Below are 18,598 nucleotides of genomic sequence, written 5' to 3' on the forward strand. Positions count from 1 at the left end.
ACAGCGCAGAGAACGCGGCTCTCGCTCGGCCAATCGCAAGCTTCCCCTGCCAGGACGCGGGGGAGGGACGGAGGGGGCCTTCCCCCAATCAGCGGCCTGGACGGTCGCGGCCTCTCTCTCAGCTTCCCCCCGCGGTGCCGGGACTTGATTGGCCCGCCCTCCCATCTCCCGCCTCCCTTCGCCACGGCCGGCGGGCAGCGGGGAGGCACGAGGAGAAAGGCCGTTTCTGAGGCGCCCCTAGACGCGCCCGGGGCGGGAGCTGCCGCCGCCTCTTTCGCCGACGCATGACTCTCTTGCCGCGCGGGCTGCACCCGATGCGGCCGAGGGACACGAAAGAGCAGCCAGGCCGCCCCGGGGACCTGTACACGTGACGGGCGCTTCCCACGTGCGTCAGGCGGGAGGGGCGGTCCTGCGAGGGCCAGGCGGCGGGGAGGCCGAGGAGGCGCCGGCCGCAGGCGAGCGGGAGCGGCCATGGCCGGCGACAGCGAGCAGGGCGTGCAGGGCCGCGGGAGGCCGCCCGGCGACGGAGCAGGCGGCGGCGGGGAGCCTTTCCTCATCGGGGTCGGCGGAGGGACCGCCAGCGGCAAGGTGAGCGGGGGGCCGGGCGGCGGCGGCGCGCTTCCCGCTCCAGGCGCCTCTCTGCACGCGCTCAGAGGCACTGTCGCCATCCAGATGGAGAGCAGCCCGGCTGGGGCGGCTCTGCGACCTCACCGGCGCCTCATTGGCGAGGGAGGGGGGCTAGAGCGTCCCGCCACGTGCGCGCAGCCGCCGCGCCCCGACCTCCCCCGCCCCCGCCCCCGTGCGCGCGCGAGGGGGGTCGGGCGGCCTCGAGGGCTGGGGCGGGCGGGCTCCCGTTCTCCGTGTACGGGGAGCTCCGGGGCCAGAAGTGGCCCTTTGTCAAGGCAACAGCTGCGCGTGGAGCTCGTTGAAGTAGTGTACGGTAATAGCGAAAGGTTTCCCCCAAAATACAGGTAGAAGGATGGCACCCCTTTTCCCCCAGGCGCGCTCTCCTGCCCCTTAGAGCTGGGAGGGGTGGGAGGGGGGGTAGGTTTGCCGGCCTGCCGGTGAGTTGCTGGGAGCAGGTGCTGAGGGGGGAGCAAGCTGCTGGGAGCAACAACCCCGTCGGGTTCCTCGTGCAGCTAGCTGGGTGTCTCCACATTCCCGCAAGACAAAAGCCAGATTCCGACTGTCCTGTTCTAGAGGGAAATAAGAGCTTAGCCTGTCCTTCAGTGGCTAGAAAGCCCTCAGGGTGGCTTTGCTCTGCTGGCTTATCCTTTGGTGGCAGGAATATGGTCACGGACTGGTGGGATCCTTCTCTTTCTGCTTCTCCTGCAGCTGGACTGATGAAACTCTAGTCTTCTTTCTGTTTTCTCCCCTTAAGACCCTGCATGCTTGGGGGTTTATATACTGTATTAAAATAGCCACTTGAAAACTCTTGATACCTGCTCCCACATTTTTTCCAGGCTTTGTGGTGTTCCTGAGACTTGAAGCAAAACAGCATGTCAGAATTCTAGGGTTCATCTTGCACCTGCCCTTCCAAATGGCGGTTTGCAGTTTTGAGTGCAGCAGGTGCTTCCGTTCTGGGTTTCTCTGCAGATGTCGGGGGTGAAGGCAACACAGATGTCACCATACCCTCAGCTTCTAAGAAACTTGAGAGCTGTTCCTCCATTTTTCTTAAACTATTTACTGAGCTCTATGAGGAAAACAAATTAAGAGATGTTTTTAAATAGTGAGGTTTTTTTGTTTGAAATCACAACTCCCACTTTTAACAGCTGAATCAAGTGGACAGTAATTGTTTGTTTCCTATTAAATTGAATTAATTTGGCAATGATTTTTAATAATTTGAAAATCAATAAAAATAATTGAAAAAAGTAATTGTTTGCTTCCTGTTTAAGTATTTGACCAATAAGTTCCACCTCCCCAATTTTCCTTGTTTTCCAGTGCAAAGCAGCCAAAGTACAAGACAAATGTACTCATGGTAAAAATCAACAAAGTTTTCTTTGGGCCTTATATGTGAACCAAAAATAACAGCTAGCAAGGAAATAACATAAAGAGAGAGATCTTTAATCCAGGACCCCTGGATGGTTAAGTCCAGTCAAAGGTGACTATGGGGTGCTTTTCAGGCCGAGGGAGCCAGCATTTGTCCACAGACAGCTTTCCAGGTCATGTGGCCAGCAGGACTAAACCGCTTCTGGCTCAATGGGAAGCTGTGCTCCTAGATACTCTGCCAGTGTATGGTATGGAAAGAGGGGTGTCATGGTGGTGACTGCTTAGGACCATATGGCAGAACAAAATCTTCCTCCTTTCTAAGCCCTTTTCTAGGGCTGGGTGGTATCAATATAATATTCACAACTGTTTTTTGAAGTCTGTATCATGATAACTGTTTAATAATTTATTTCTTGGCAATATATCACAAATCATGGGGGGGGGGGGGTGTGCTATGCACACATAGCCAGCCAGTGCTGCTTTTGATTCCTGTGCAGTTCAGCTCTCTGCTACCTCCTGCAGGGGCAGTGAGTCACAAGGCACTGGCAAAAGCAGCCAGCAGAAACTTCCCTCAGGTGCTCTTGCTTTAAGCAGGCTAGTAGGTGGTGCACCAGGCTGGTAGGTGGCTTATGGAGATGCCGGTCTGAGCTGGCTCTGGGCTTCTTGGTGGAAGCCCCTTTCCCCCTTCCTTTCTCCTGTGAAACGTTATTTACTTCAGAATAAAAACAAAAACTTTGCCCTACTGTTTAAGCTTCTTTCCTCACTTCTCCCCTTCTGCATGTTTGTGTGTGATAGTCTCCCCACCCTTGTTATCCTTCCCATTTTCTCCTTCTCACCCATTATCTCTCCCAATTCTCCCCTCCTCCCTTTGCTTTCTCACATTGTTTCACCAACCCTATACTTCCTTATGTGCTGCTACTGCTTCCTTTTTATTCTCTCCCACCTACCCCACTGGCAAAAAAAGGAAAGGGGAGAAGTGTTTTTATTTTCTGGGGGGTGTTTATGTTGTTTGTTCCCCCTAAATAGTTCCCCTCTGTATAAAAAGGAAGATTTTAGGAAGAGGTAAGTAATTTTTTTTTCATTTTTAGACCCGTTAGTAGTAGCAGTTGCCAAGACATAACCACATTTGCCTCTACATAGCTCCATCCTTATTTCAGACATTTTGATGTATTGGTATATCACAGTGTTGAAAACCAGATACCGCCCAGCTTAGCCAGTATTCCTTGGACGCCCTAACCCAGGCTTCCTCAACCTCGGCCCTCCAGATGTTTTTGGCCTACAACTCCCATGATCCCTAGCTAGCAGGACCAGTAGTCAGGGATGGTGGGAATTATAGTCTCAAAACATCTGGAGGGCCGAAGTTGAGGAAGCCTGCCCTAACCTGTGATCTAGGATGTGCTGTACACTTCTCAATAGTTGAGCAGAAAACAGTTTTATTGTTAGAGATTCTTGCTTTTAGTCAATGCTAAAAATGATTCCTGTACAACAGATTAAGAACGAAGTGTAATTTGCTCCTGGATATACAAGCTTCTGACATACGGAAAAGAAAACAGGAAAAACTCTCTAGCTAGGCTAAATGGAAGGCTAGAGTTTAACACACCTTATCTGAACTCTCTTTAAGCATTTTCTGCTGGTTTTCCCCTGTGGAGAAGTGATTTTTGGCTTACCGGAAATATTGCAATATCTAGGATATTAGTGTAGGTATGATTGTGGACTAGTGTGTCAACTCTAAAACAAATGGTAGTTGTCCACTGGTGAGCAGCAGCAGCTCATGATATTATATAAACAAGTTATTTCTAATGAGTCTAAACCATGGGTAGGCAAACTAAGGCCCGGGGGCCAGATCCAGCCCAATCGCCTTTTAAATCTGGCCCATGGATGGTCTGGCAATCAGCATGTTTTTACATGAGTAGAATGTGTCCTTTTATTTAAAATGCATCTCTGGGTTATTTGTGGGGCATAGGAATTTGTTCATCTCCCCCCCCCAAAAAAAAATATAGTCAGGCCCGCCACAAGGTCTGACGGACAGTGGACCAGCCCCCTGCTGTAAAAGTTTGCTGACCCCTGCTGTAAACAGTTTAAAAATGAATGTCAATACAAAGTCCACCATCATTATACCCAGATGGTAGGGGGAGACTTGCTGAGAATGGGAATTTCTCCCGCTAACAAATCAATCATTCAGAAACAGGTGGGTTTTTAATCTTGCCACAAGTTAATAAAATATTTGGGAGTGCAGATAACACCATTAGTTTTACATGTACAACGGGATTTTAGATCTTGTAAAGACCTACATTTATCATAGTTAGGATGTACAGCTGCTGTAAATACAGCTTTCCTTCTGAAAGCTTGGTTTCTCTTTCAAGTGTTGCCTATCATAAAATTGTCAAGCTGGCAGGCACTCCAAGGGTCATCTAGCCCAACCCCCTGCAACACAGGAATCTCAAATAAGGCATCCCTGACAGATGGCCATCCAACCTCTGCTTAAAAACCTCCCTTCCAGGAAGACAGTTCCACTGTTGAACAGCTCTTATGCTCAGGAAGTTCCTTTTAATGTTTAGTTGGGATCTCCTTTCTTGTAACTTGAATCCATTGGTTCGGGTTCTACCCTCTGGAGAGGAGAAAACAAGCTTGCTCCCTCTTCCATGTGCCACCCTTTAGATGTCACTCTCCTTCATGGTCATCTGTGAGGGGTTCTTTAACAGTGATTCCTGCATTGCATGGATTAAACTAGATGAGTCTTAGGGGTCCCTTCCAACTCTACAGTTGTGATTCTAAAAATTCCTTGTGTGGTTCAGGGAAGGAAGGGTTTCTGTTAAGCTTCATTGTTTGTACCCTACTAACTTATCCCCATTTCTAGGACACTTGCTTTAAGCTGTTACAGGCCTGAATGGGCTGTTGCCCTCTTTCCTCCATTTTCCTGCTTGGCAGGGGGTTGGACTCGATGGCCCTTGTGGGCTCTTCCAACTCTATGATTCTATGATTCTATTCTATTCCTTGTTGTTGTTGTTTATTTTTGTTAACTGACCCTAGCATTGTGTGTCAACTCTGTTGGGTTGGCAGGATTTCTTGTCTGTCTAGGCTTTCTGTAAATTCTGGGATTTGTCAGGTTATCTTGGGGTGTATATTTAAAAATCATCTTTAATTTGCAGATTTAAATGCTGCTGTGTCTCCTGAGTATGTAGAAACCACTACCTTGTTTTTCGGTGGTTCCCTTTCACTTCCAGGCTGGCAGGTACTCAGTCATCAGAGTTTGCTAATAGGCCAGGGGCTGGTGATAATTGAAGGCAATTGAAACATCAACTGTTAACATGTCAGTAGAAGCAAAGGCGAATAGAGGAAGATTGAGGGGAATTTGCCTGTTTGAACCTGTAGCAGTTGCTGATATTCTGGAAATAGGAATTGGAATTAGGGGGGATACATCCCATGAGGTTAAAATGCTCTCTGCTTCAGGACTGGCAGCCTTCTAGTACCATATAGCACAGTGGGGAAAGTTTTTGATTGGGTGGGAAAGGGAGAAAGTGTCCTCCTAGAGTGCCAGAAATGTACTGTGAGATGTTTGTTCCAGGCTGACTAGAACCCTGATTTGGAGCACTCCTATTGGGGACTAAGGATAAACTGCAATATATTGTAGGTTTCCTATGGAATTTATTATAATGACTATGCGGAAAGGTAGCAGCTAGAGATGTCCTTAAAGAGGAGGAGGCAAATGTTGCTCCCAGCTGAGCCAGTGAAGTGAGCTTTGCTTCCGGTAGAATGATCACAAGTTAGGAGCCCTGCAGAAAGTCTCAGGAAGCTCTTCTGCTGTCTGGTAGATTTATCCTGTTCCTTTGACTAGTGTAGCAAACTGGAGTACTTACAATGAGACCTCCTGTCAGGAACATCAGAACAGGCCTGCTGTGACCTTGACGTGGCCTGGGCTGAGCCCAAGTCCCGTAAAATAGTGGAGCGTTCCCTGCTTGGTCATTCCCCCCCCCCCCCGTGCCCAGATATGATGTACTTGATGAGTGCTGGAAAGAAGGTTGCAGACTGAACTGGAAGCAAGTTGCACTACCCTTAGCCCAAGGTTGGGGAGGGATGGTCTGTTGACATTTGAAAGACCAGCAGGAGACATGAAATCCTTGCTGGGAGAGAAGCAGCTGGCCAAAGGACAGTCCAGTGGAAGGACAGAGCAGTGGGCCAAAGCCTATATAAGAATATATTTTCTGCCTATGATGACAATGCTCAGGTGCTGTCATTGCCTAATGCTCCAGCTACTGATTTTGAGATCCACCGATTTATATGTGGAAAGGGAAGCAGCTGAAGATACATGCCTGCCCCTTCTGTCAGCATATTTCTACTGGAAAGGAAAAGATGGGGGGGGGTCAGGAGGTGCTTGGAATGCCTTCCACCAATGGGGCACAAGCCTGTCTCCTCCCTGACAAGGGAGAGGCAAGGAGATCAAATTAATTGTGGGTATGTAAGCTTGAAAGGGGTGAACTAACAGGAATGAAAGGACTGCCTGTTAATGAAGGACAAGTATGCCTGCAACATTTATAAAAGAAGTTTTACATGCTTGATCCCTGTCCTATGAACATGTTCCTGCTGGACTAGGTGTTGCAGGGCCTTCACTTTTCTGTTCTTTCCAGGGGACACAGTTATATATTTGGCAGATGTTGCCGTACTCCTTTCCAGAGGAGCGCCCTGCCCCTTGGAAGCTTGCGGATAAGTTGGGTCCTTTGCAACTGGAGGGTCAACACCTGTCAGTCCTTCAGTCCACTTTAGATTATGTTTCTCTCTCTCTCTCTCTTACTTTGCATCTTTTGCAGTCCTCTGTCTGTGCCAAAATAGTCCAACTGCTTGGTCAGAATGAAGTAGACCATCGCCAGAAACAGGTGGTGATTCTGAGCCAGGACAGCTTCTATCGTGTGCTCAGTACAGAGCAAAAAGCCAAAGCTCTCAAAGGCCAGTTCAACTTTGACCACCCAGGTAACTCATCATGAAGCCTGGGAAGGGAATAGAGGGGCATAGGCTTTTTCCTTAGCTTCTACTTAGACTTCCCAAAGACAGCACTGGGAAATTGCAATGTCAAAACAACCTGCCCTGCTCAAGACAGATCGTTTGAGAGCTGTTGAGAGGAGGCCCCACCTTGACAATAGGATAGATTGTTATTGCTGCTGTTGTTATTATTATTTATTAAATTTATATGCTGCCCTTCATCCATAGAGCTTAGAACAGTTCACAGCAAAAAAAATGCAAGATAAAAACACAAAATACATAAAATAAGAAGAAAAACAATACAATAACCCTTTCCCCTGCAAACCTCTTATGTTCATCCTGCTGCTTTAAATTTGCTTGGAGTACAAGCTTAACCAATTCTTTCTTCCCTTCAGCTACCCAAGTTACATAATATGCAATGTTCTGATCATTCATGATATTGATTATTGAAGTTATAACAATAAGTAATGAATAATTTTTGATTATTCTGTAGATGAAGTGGCTACCTAAATTAGCAGGTTACAGGCCTCAGAAAAAGAGAGGTAGAGCTGATCCATAGCTATCAAAAATTAAATTAAAGCAATGATATACAGTATAGTGGAAAACAATATAAAGCCAAGGTGAAAGTACAATGAGCAAAGAGCAAAGAAGCAGGGGGAGGAAGAACAAGGTAGAAACCAGGCCTCCTGTTGGCTCCCCCCCCCCAATTGTACAGGTACCAAAGCTGAAGAGGCCTTTTCACTCATTCCCAAGCTCCAGATTTCCCACTGCAGTGGAAAGTTCTGTGTAAACTTATTTCAGATAGAAAGGAACCATGAGAGCAAAGATAATCTTGTTCACTCTGATGAAAGGACTGTTCCTCTCCACTGAGTGTGACAACCATTTCTCCCAAGCTTGAAACTACAGAATTGGAGAGGAATTATCTGGCAGCTTACCCAGTGATTCCCCCCCCCCCCACCACCAATACCCAGAGGCTGTTTGGCCAAGGCTCCTGGATCACCTTTGCCAGGTAGAGCCAAAATGGCAGGCCCCCCTCCCTTTCCTGTTCCAGAGCAGGAAATAAGAGTTTGGGGGCTTTCTTGGCTGGTGCTGTAGTCAGAGCCCACTAATTCCAAGCCATCCTTTCATTCAGAGGCTTCCTTGGCCACTGCTGTCAAGTAGGGCTGGGTAGAAACCTGGCAGGCACAATTTCTGGTTAGCCAAAAATTGTATCTTTCTCGTGATCCAGAAGACTTCACCTAACTAGGAAGGTTTTGTGGGACGTTTATGCTTTCCTCTGAGGCTTCACCTGCCTCACTAGGGAGACCTACTTCGCACTGTTTAACTTCCCCTCTCTCATTCTTGCTACAGATGCCTTTGACAATGAGCTGATCGTCAAAACTCTTAGGGAGATATTGGAAGGGAAAACAGTTCAGATCCCCGTTTATGACTTTGTCTCTCATTCTCGGTAAGTCTGCTTCTCCCCTCTTTTGCTCTGTGCTTTGGATGTGGCGCTTTCCGTCTGCATTGCTTCTCATTAGCAGATCCTTCCAGTGAGCCCATAGTGGAAAACATTTGCATAAAATGTAAATGCTGCATCTTGCCCCGAAACCAACCTTTAATATCTAATGGTCTAGTCGAAGGAAAATTGTAAAACAGTTCTTCCTACTTCCCTCCTGTTTATCTAGTGTTTGCTTTGGTAGAAGAAAACAGAGGTGGACTCCCATGTTGTGTCGGGTGCGTTCCCTGCAATGAAATGACAAGAAAGGAGCTGTTGCCTATTCCAAATCTATTCCAAATCCAGTGAATTGTAGCCTAGTGGTCTTCAACTGGTGGGTCGGGCCCCAAGGCTGGTCGCGACATGAGCACCCCAGTATACAACTACATGGTAGAAGATTAAGAAATGGTTCCGAAAGGCATGTTTGCTCTAGACGTGGGTCTGAGACGGTAGGAGGTACTTGGTCTAGAGTTTATTTTTGGGCAACTCCATGGCAATGATGATGACGAGACATAATTTCCTCTCCTCCCCCATTGCATCTGCCCTCTTCCTGCCAACAGACCAGCGCTATTCCAAATGATGAGGGGCCTTTTAAAGCTGGACTCCTCAGAGAAGTTGAAGGGATCCATGGAAGCAGACTGTGAACATTGTGCGTGCATCTCTTACATCCTCTCAGTTTAGGCTCCTTTGGTACAGGGCCACTTATCAATGTGGATGGGTTCTTTTCATGTTTCTATGTTTGCTTTTTAGTTTGTATAACCTGAGGAGGTAGCAAGTTGTGACATATCAGCAGGGAGCTTTCCCTGATCTCCTTTTTGTACTGTTTTCTCAGAAAAGAATCCTGAATCCAGTCAGACTGAAAGAGCGTTAGACTCGTAATCTGGTGAACCGGGTTCGCCTCTCCGCTCCTTCACATGCAGCTGCTGCGTGACCTTGGGCTAGTCATACTTCTCTGAAGTCTCTCAGCCCCACTCGCCTCACAGAGTGTTTGTTGTGGGGGAGGAAGGGAAAGGAGAATGTTAGCCACTTAGGGTAGTGATAAAGCGGGATATCAAATCCAAACTCTTCCTCTTGACAAATCCAAGACTGTCCATTCTAAGCCCTACAGACAAGGATCATTCCCAGTAGGAAAAAATAAAAAGGAAGCAACTTTAGTTTTGCATTCCCAGATCCCACAGAACATTGTAAACTATCATTGGAGGCACAGTTGTGCAGTCTTAGCACTTGAGGAAGATATCAGTTAGAAATTTAACAGAAATGCCTTTTTAAACCAACAAATCCATTTTTGGGGGTGGGGAGAAGGCAGCAAATCACACATACAGATTTTATGGGGTGTGACTTATCAAGTATTGTGGCTGCATAATTCCATTACACCCAAATAACAGATTAATTTAGAAACTCAGAGTTTGCTTTAAAAACTGGGTGATGAAAGGTAGATGGTCCAGAAGAAAGAAGTGAACTTGAAATCCTATGTTTCTGGCACAAGAAGCTCTGCACTACTCAGGGACATCAGCTAGCAAAACCGAGCTTTATCTGGTGGTGAATGCAGACTGTCAAAAGTCACCAAAACTCCCATGCAGAGTCCCAATGAAGGGCACTTTTCCTTGCCAGTTTCTAACGTGCCAATAACTTTTCTCAGCCTGGAATGAAGTCTTATTACAAATAGAAGTCTTATTACAAATAAGCTGAAATTTTATTAAAATTAATGGACACAGAAATTGCAGTAAATACTAGTAAATACTGTGACATGGAAAGTTAACATTATAAGAAAGTAAGAAAACAGCTCACCCTAATAAAGCACTCCACTATCAAGCAGGTGACCTGAAAACAGGAGACATTTAAATTTGAGGATGAGAAAATCCAAAGAAGTCAACCTGAAAGTTTTTTTAATTAAATGGATCAGTGAAGTATGCCTGGACATGCAGTGGTAGAGGAAGACATAAAATAACTAATTAAACTCTAGGACCAAGATCTCAACAGGCAGACCAACAGGCAGTCTTGATACATTTCACTAGGTACCCTTTCAGGCTAGAGGAGATGAGAGTCAGAACATCTTGTGCAACTTGGATTGGGTCCCAATTTCAAATGTATCAGGATCCTTGCCCTGAAACTCCAGAAGCACAAATCTCACTGCCATTTCACAGAATGCCTTTGTAAAGCAAGACCTGCTTCTCACTGGGGCTTTGCATTTAAGCTGCTGTTTCTCAGCAAATGAAGTGGCACAAACTGCAAGGATACTGGAAGCACTGGACATTGAGGTACCACAGTCTGTGGAGCTACCACATGAAAGAGGTTATTACAACCTTGATCTCCGTTTGGGACAGCTGTGTATTCCTGCTTTGCAGGGGGTTGGGCTAGATGATCCTCAGGGTCCCTTCCAACTCTGATTCTGATTCTATGATTGTAACTTATTTGAGCAGAAAGGTAGCCCCAAAAACCTGGAGATAGCATTTGTGGGAGGAGGAGGAGGAGGAGAAAAAACTGAGATAAGAGAACTAGAGCCCATAATCTCTGGCAGCTTCCTCCTTTAAAGGAGAATAGTGTCACCTGTCTTCCTCTTTGGGGGGAAAAGTTATAGATATTTCCAATTAAAGACCTTTCCCAGTGGTCTCCAGCTCCTGTCTTCTCCTCACCCTCCCTGCCACACCACCTTTTGTATACAGTCGTACCTTGGAAGTCGAACTGCTTTGTTCTCGAACGTTTTGGCTCCCGAACGACAAAACCCGGAAGTGAGTGTTCCGGTTTTCAAATGTTCTTTTGGAAGCCAAACATCCAACAGGGCTTCCGTGGCTTCCGATTGGCTGCAGGAAGCTGCGCTTTGGTTTTAGAGTGCTTTGGAAGTCGAATGTACTTCTGGAACAGATTCCGTTTGACTTCCAAGGTAGGACTGTATATTGGTTTCTCTTGTTCCAATACTTTTGTGTAGTTTTCCAGTGCTGATAAAAAATATTTGAACATGCAGTGTTAAGGTCTCTCACCACTATTCAAATTTAGATTATAAACACCTTCCAGATTTATTATCTTTGCTTATGAAACCAAGGATCCATGGGTAGTGCTGTAGAAATAAACAAAAACCACTGGAAACATCTAAAGTAATTTTTAGTGACATTTCTGATGCTAAAATTCAGTACTTAGATTCTTTAGTCTTATAATTCTGTTGTTTTTGTAGTGTATGGCTCAAGACATAGGTAAAGGTAAAGGGACCCCTAACCATTAGGTCCAGTCGTGACTGACCCTGGGGTTGCGGCGCTCATCTCGCTTTATTGGCCGATGGAGCCAGCGTACAGCTTCCGGGTCATGTGGCCAGCAGGACTAAGCCGCTTCTGGTGAACCAGAGCAGCGCACGGAAACACCGTTTACCTTCCTGCTGGAGCAGTACCTATTTATCTACTTGCACTTTGACGTGCTTTTGAACTGCTAGGTTGGCAGGAGCAGGGACCAAGCAATGGGAGCTCACCCCGTCGCGGGGATTTGAACCGCCGACCTTCTGATTGGCAAGTCCTAGGCTCTGTGATTTTACCCACAGCGCCACCCGCGTCCCTTGGCTCAAGACATACTACCTCACAACATGTTTGAAAGACAGAATATTGGGATGCCTTCAAACTTGCACATTTATTAGGGCATAAGCTTTTATGGACCAAAGTTCATTTCATCGGTTATATGCCTCTCACTTGAGGATTACTCTGCACCCATCTAAGAATCATGCACATATCTGGTGCCTTAAAAGAAGCAGCTGAGAACTATAAAAAGTTTGCAACAAAAGTCTTGAACTCTTTGGAGGAGTGACTCCATGTGTCAAAAATGAGGCTGCTTCCTGCAGATCTTTTGTCTGTCTGTTCCTAAACTACCACTTTTAGTTCATGGATCTGTTTGAGAACTTTCGAGTCCTCAGTTGTAGTTCACAGGCATACTGAGTTCTGAGTGATAGGCTTGGGAAAGAGAAAAAAAACAATCCTTTATGTGCTCATCCCTTCCTTTTCTTGAAGTTAAACCAATCAAAGTCCACAGGTTTTCTCACTTATTTCTTGGGCTGAAAAGAATTCTCAGGAAATTGCAGTCCTATGTGGATGGAGCAACAAACTGCTCCCAATCATTTTATTTATATAAATAATTATATGCCATGTTTTGGCTCCATGTTACCTAAACATATACAAATAAATAAAACTAATTTAAATGTGAACAATAGCCTAATAAACAAAAACAAAAACAGGATCATGACCCTGTTGCTTTGGATCAGACCCTGTTGTCATCTGCATGGCTTTCCTGACCATGCATTAATCTCTTTTGTGCCTATTAACAGCAAAGAAGAGGCAGTGACTGTGTACCCTGCTGATGTGGTGTTATTTGAGGGCATCCTGGCCTTCTACAACCAAGAGGTTCGGGACCTATTCCAGATGAAGCTCTTTGTGGACACAGATGCAGACACCCGACTCTCCCGCAGGGGTAAGTTGGTAGCCTTTTCAGATGAAGAGGGGAGTAAAAAAGTTTATTTTAAAAATGAAGTTCACAACAGTACAAAAGCAAAGCATTGCACTTGAGGATAACGTGGTGGTGATGATGAGGGAAAACCTTGTTTTCCTATAGTTGTCAGGCTTCCATGTTGGCTGATCTGAGCTTTCTGCTCTCCTACCGGGTTCTGGGGGGTGAGGGGTGGAATGCTTTCTAAAGACACTGAGTCTTGTCAGCTGCTTCCTATTCCTCTCCCAATATTTCCCAGCTTCTCCCCTCTGCAGCCTTTCAGCTGTGACCTCTCGCAAACTCCTGTTGTCCATCTACGCTCTCTCCTTCTTCTCTGGTAGGTTCAGGTGGAGGAGGTTGTATCCACCATTCCTCCGCCTCCTCTACTCAGCCCCTGACAAGAGTGGAGGAAGGGGGTACTTTGTGGGTTGTCATTACCCACCCTTTTGAAAGGGTACATCTAGGGGCAGGGCAGCCCCCTTGCCCGTTCAACTTCTGCCAGCTCCACTGCAAGACACTGTTGCTTCCTCTGCCAGCAGCCCCCAGGCACAGCACAGAAAAGTTGGGAAAGCCATTTTGAAAAACCTTTACTTTGTCTTCCTACACTCAATCTGTTCCTCCGCCCCCTGCTTTTTGGCTTCTGCCTCCAGCAGTAGTTTTCTCTCTCCCTCCCGCTCTCTTCAGCTGCCTCCTTCCCCCAGGGCCTTGCAAACCTCTGGAGGCTCCTGGTGGTTCAGGGTGGAGGAGGTGGAAAATGGATGGAGAACAGTGGAGCATTTACAGTGAAGATGGAACTCGCCTGGATGAACATTGGCCCCCTGGGGCGCCTGCACAGGGTGCCCCAGGAGTTCCTCACCCCAGGAGGTTTCTCCCCGGCTGCAGAGTTTGTGGGGCACCTGCAAAGGCCCATTTGGGTGCGGTCTCCCCCTGGGATGTGGCTTTTGCCCCCGAGGGGCTAGCCTGGCTTGTATAGGCTTTGGGCCTCCCCTCTCCTCATGCGAGCAACCTGGAGGCGGGCACAGCTAAGAGCTGTTGGGGCTGCTGAGCCCACCGTCTGTGAAGGCTGCTGTCCAGCACCGTGGGAGTGGCCCTGCGGTCTCTTACATGCATCTTGTTCTGCATTGCAGAAGTCTCATACTCCTTTCCAAGCTGGCTTTGAGTAGCCCAGTGTTGTATTTTCCCCACTCAGCACAAGTTCCTGTTCTTATTAACTTCTTGGGGCGGGGGGGCGGGACACTTTGGTATTCAAGTTTTATTTCCTTTGTTTAAAGAAAAACTATCTCTGTAGTTTAAGCTTTGCTCTTTGCAGAAAAAGAAAAAGCAAGCCGCTTAGAGCACCATATTCTGCTTGGCTGGGCAACCTGTCAGTGCAGCTGTGTTCTAGCTCTGCTGCTGTCTGTCTCCTCCTCATGGTTTCTTTCCCCCCTGCAGTTCTCCGAGACATAAGCGAGAGAGGCAGGGACCTGGAGCAGATCTTATCTCAGTATATTACATTTGTGAAGCCAGCCTTTGAAGAATTCTGCTTGCCTGTGAGTAAAGGATATGGTAGCCCCAGGGCTTTTGCGTCTCTGTCTGTGCTGGGCTGGCCTCTCTGTGAGTGCCTGGGAGGCTCACAAGGGGGAAAGATTTGTTGGGTGCTTTCTCTTCCCAGTTAGAGCTTTGTATTCCTGTCTATGAGAGAGATTAACTTTGGATATTTTTGTGCTGGACATTCCACAAACAGGTGCTCAATATAAATTGTGGCATATGAAGATGGTTTTTTGCAGGCTCTTTGCACTTGTCACAATTTCTCACACTTTTATCTGTTACCATAAGGGCTTTCTGCGAATGCATCCCTGCTGCAATTCCAGGGTCTCTTTCTGCAGAGCTTCCTCAAGGGATCCTGCAACAGCTGCCATATTATTTAAGTTTTGTCACACTTGAAAGTTGTAACAAATGTATCATGGCATAAACTTCCGTAGACTAGATACTGTGTAAAAGTGCACACAAATCCATATCTCATGGGTGTGCATGTTTTTCCTTGTTATATAACTTTATTATCATTAATAATAATAACTTAAAATTAATTTTCTCTATGTCTCCAGTCTAGGGAAGGGCTATCAGTGGCTACTCCGCACTGTGGGTGGGTGTTCTGTCTCCACTGTCAGGCAACATGTCTCTGAATTGCAGTTTCTGGGGCTGACGGGGAGAGAGTCCTGCTCTGGCTCTGGGAGGCCACTGGGTCTGAGTGCCGGACTAGTCGGGCCTTTGGCCTGACCCAGCAGACTCTCCTTAAGGGGCCACAAAGTCGCCTCTTTTTTGCTGTGAAATGTGGAAGCTGGCAGCAGCAGTTCTGCCAGGGGAAAAGGGGAGCAAGGAAAGGTATTTTCAGCATTCATTACTTCATCAGCTGTTTGAGCTGAGGAGAAAAAATTCTAAAGCAGTTCTCTCAAACGGGTATGGGTAACAGCTCTGGATTTCATCTGCAGCACCCTGTAATGTCATTTTATCTTTCTGGCAGACCAAGAAGTATGCTGATGTGATTATCCCAAGGGGCGTGGATAATCTTGGTGAGTAGTTGACGTTCCAAGTACAATACTTGCTTTTGACTTGTGCAGCTGTTTCTGGAGAATGTGAAACTGGAGAGGGTAAATATGAGGATTTGGCTTTCTACAGCCTTGGAAACAATGCAACAATTCCCTTTCTTATTCCTGCATTACAGGGGGTGGGATTAGATGACTCTTGGGGTCCCTTCCAACTCTCCAAGAAAAGGATAGATTTGTTGAGAGAGGACCATGGTGTGGAGTAGAGCCGCTGAGATGTTGAGTATGTGTGGAGGGCGATGAGGCATTTTGAAGGAAACTTGGGACTCTATGCGGACTATATTCTAATCACTCCTCCTCTTCTCTGCCCAGTGGCCATCAATCTGATTGTGCAGCACATCCAGGACATTCTGAACGGAGGCCTTGGCAAGCGCCAGCCCAACGGCTGCCTGAATGGCTACAATCCTCCCCGCCTGCAGCAGCACTCAGAAGCAAGCAGCCGGCCACATTGACCTCAGGGCTGCTGCCTTAGGAACTGAATGCCCTTGGTTCCTGCCCTGTATTTACAGCCCCATGTACAAACACGCTTGCCGGGCTTGGTGGCTTCTTTTCTGACTAATGGATAGATTGATGAGTCTGTGCTAAGGACTCTTGCTTCCATGGTCAGATTTTGCCTTCCTAGGGTGGCTCTGCTCCAAACTCCAACACGGGGCAATACATTCCTACAGTGAGGATGCTGATGATTTCTAGGTTTTGTGGAATGGAAAGGTGGCATCTCTGTCTTTGGGGAAGATGGTGCTGTGTGCAAGGCATTGGGGGAAGGAATTGAACCAGAACTGGGTGCCCAAATGGCTCTGCCACTAGCTTCATATCACATCTGGACCTCAGGTTTGTATTATCAGCTAAGAAGGGAGGGAAGGGGGTAAGGAAAGCACCATTTTTGGCTTGTGCTTTCAGAAATGTAGATCATTGGGCTCTGGTATGATGAGAGATGGGGGAGCTGTTAAGAGAAAAAGGTTTCAACTGAAGTCTCACCTGGGCTCAGAATGCCCGTTTTCATCCCCCTACTGCTGAGCAATAGTTTTGCAACGGGCTAATCTTAAAAGTGATGAGAGCAAGGCAGACACAGCTCCCGAGTGCTGCTTGGCTTTAAGCCTGCACCCATGTGACTATATGGCCACATACTCTCTGCCTTCCCAAGTCTTCCTGAGCCAGCCTCAGAACTGGTATTCATCTGATGCCTTTGGATCACCAGAAGTTCTGCATGTTCATCCTAGTGGTGCTAAACACAAGAATGTTGTGTGTCCATCCCAGCCAGGGAGCAATGTATAGATACTGACTTGGATGAGCAGGGCTAATAGTGAGCATTTCTGACTGGGCCCTGGGAATGAATGGGGAGTGACCAGGACACAGGAAAAGGGGTGCGTGCGCCATGGTGCTCAATGTAGGGTTGTGCTGATACAGATTGAAGCAGCCAACAATGTTTTCTACCACCCCCACCCACCTCAATGGTGTGGTTGGAGAGAGAAGGTGCTTGTATGTCCTCTGGTGTTTTGGGTCCTGGCTGGCTGACAAGCCACAGATAAATATTAGCAGCTTCCTGCTCCTGTCCTAGAAGGGGAATAGGAAGAGCCACTTGTTTTGCCTGCAAGTCTAGGAGGCTTGTTCTTCAGGGTTTAGATGGAATTCCTGGATAAGGTCAGGTGGGAGAGCTCTTGGGACTTTGCTCTTTTCCGTAATTATTGCTTTCAAGATGTAACATTCAGACTTAATAAAGGTGGCATGAAAAGTGTATTGTGGTTTTTGTTTATAATTTTGGTCACACTGACTACTCTTTCCTAGGCGTAACATCAGGTGTTCTAGAATTCTGTATTTAAAAAGATCTCCTGTAGCATACACATTGAACTCATGTGCATGCATGAGTTCTGTTTGCACACATAAACTATGCCATTCTACATGCATTATCGTAACATGCCTTGCAAAATTTAGAATGGTCTCTTTTTCTGAACAATGAATGAGGGCTGGGAACATGTGACAAAAGGAGAATGGGCTGTTGCTGCACCTAAAAATAAAGTTGCGAAAGGTGCAGAAAAAGGCAACCCAAATCATGAAGAGGCTGGAGCAAATCACCTGTGCGGAGACCTTACAGCATCTGGAGCTGTTTAGTTTAGAAGGAAGTTTGGGGGAGAGATGAAAGGACTTTCACAAAATGATGCATGCTGTGGAGAAAGGGGCCAGTGAGATCCTGAGCTTCCCCCACTTTGGACCTCCTGTCTCTGAGCTCCCTGCTCGCATGTTAACCCAGAACCACTTTGATTTTGTTCTCTGGCACACCACCCTTAACCGGTTGAGATGGCATGAAACACTTGCTCAGCAGAAAGGCAAGGCCAGTTTCTGTCCATGATACCAGACATTTTTAGCTGGGCTGAAGCTGTCTTTCTGTAGCATTGAGTGGATTAACTTGAGTGACAGCCCAAGCCAACCATCTGGCTCGCCCCCCCCTTGCCTGCAACAGCAGATTAGTTGGGGCCAGCGGGAGGGAGACCCAAAGGATGCCTGTCATGGGAATGGGAGGAGAGGATTTCTGAAGTTTGCCCTGCACCAGTTGCACCATCATTTCCTAATAGATGAATTTGGTTGTGTGATAGATTGGATTTCTCTGTTAATAAATACCATAATTTCCTATGGTTGTCTGTTATAGCAAAACAACTGAGTTTTGTAGTGCGTAAAAGATTTTCAGTTTGATATTCAGTTTTTCTTTCCAATCTTGAGACCACAGTATCCTTGACTGTGTATTGGGAGGTGCTGTATTTCAGTGCTGCCCTTCCTCCCTTCCTCAATGTTGATGACCTGGTTAGTGGGGTAGATGTGGAAGGATCATTAGGCGCGAGTGATCATGCTCTTCTGAAGTTTACTATACAGCGGAAAGGAGCAGCCAAGCATACTAGGACTCAATTTCTTGACTTTAAGAAAGCCGACTTCATAAAACTTAGGGAAGTGCTGGGTGAGATCCCATGGACAGCAATACTAAAAGGAAAGGGAGTTCATGATGGCTGGGAGTTTGTTAAGAGGGAGATAGTAAAAGCACAACGTCAGGCAATACCAATGAGACGGAAACATGGAAGGTGCCTAAAGAAGCCAGGGTGGCTATCTAAAGAACTTTTAACTGAATTAAGATTTA

General features: G+C 46.8%; 1 protein-coding gene across 1 annotated transcript; it reads left to right on the top strand.

The window, feature by feature from the left end:
• Positions 1 to 180: 180 nt before the first annotated feature.
• Positions 181 to 17,209, top strand: UCK2 (uridine-cytidine kinase 2). Its single transcript, XM_082226688.1, has 7 exons — positions 181 to 588; positions 6,792 to 6,951; positions 8,311 to 8,407; positions 12,738 to 12,880; positions 14,327 to 14,424; positions 15,396 to 15,444; positions 15,790 to 17,209. Exons 1-7 carry the CDS (start codon positions 472 to 474, stop codon positions 15,927 to 15,929), a joined length of 804 nt encoding a protein of 267 aa, XP_082082814.1. The 5' UTR covers positions 181 to 471; the 3' UTR covers positions 15,930 to 17,209.
• Positions 17,210 to 18,598: the final 1,389 nt, after the last annotated feature.

This window comes from Podarcis vaucheri (assembly GCF_965113315.1).
Source record: "Podarcis vaucheri genome assembly, chromosome: 6".
In the NCBI taxonomy this organism is placed as follows: domain Eukaryota; kingdom Metazoa; phylum Chordata; class Lepidosauria; order Squamata; family Lacertidae; genus Podarcis; species Podarcis vaucheri.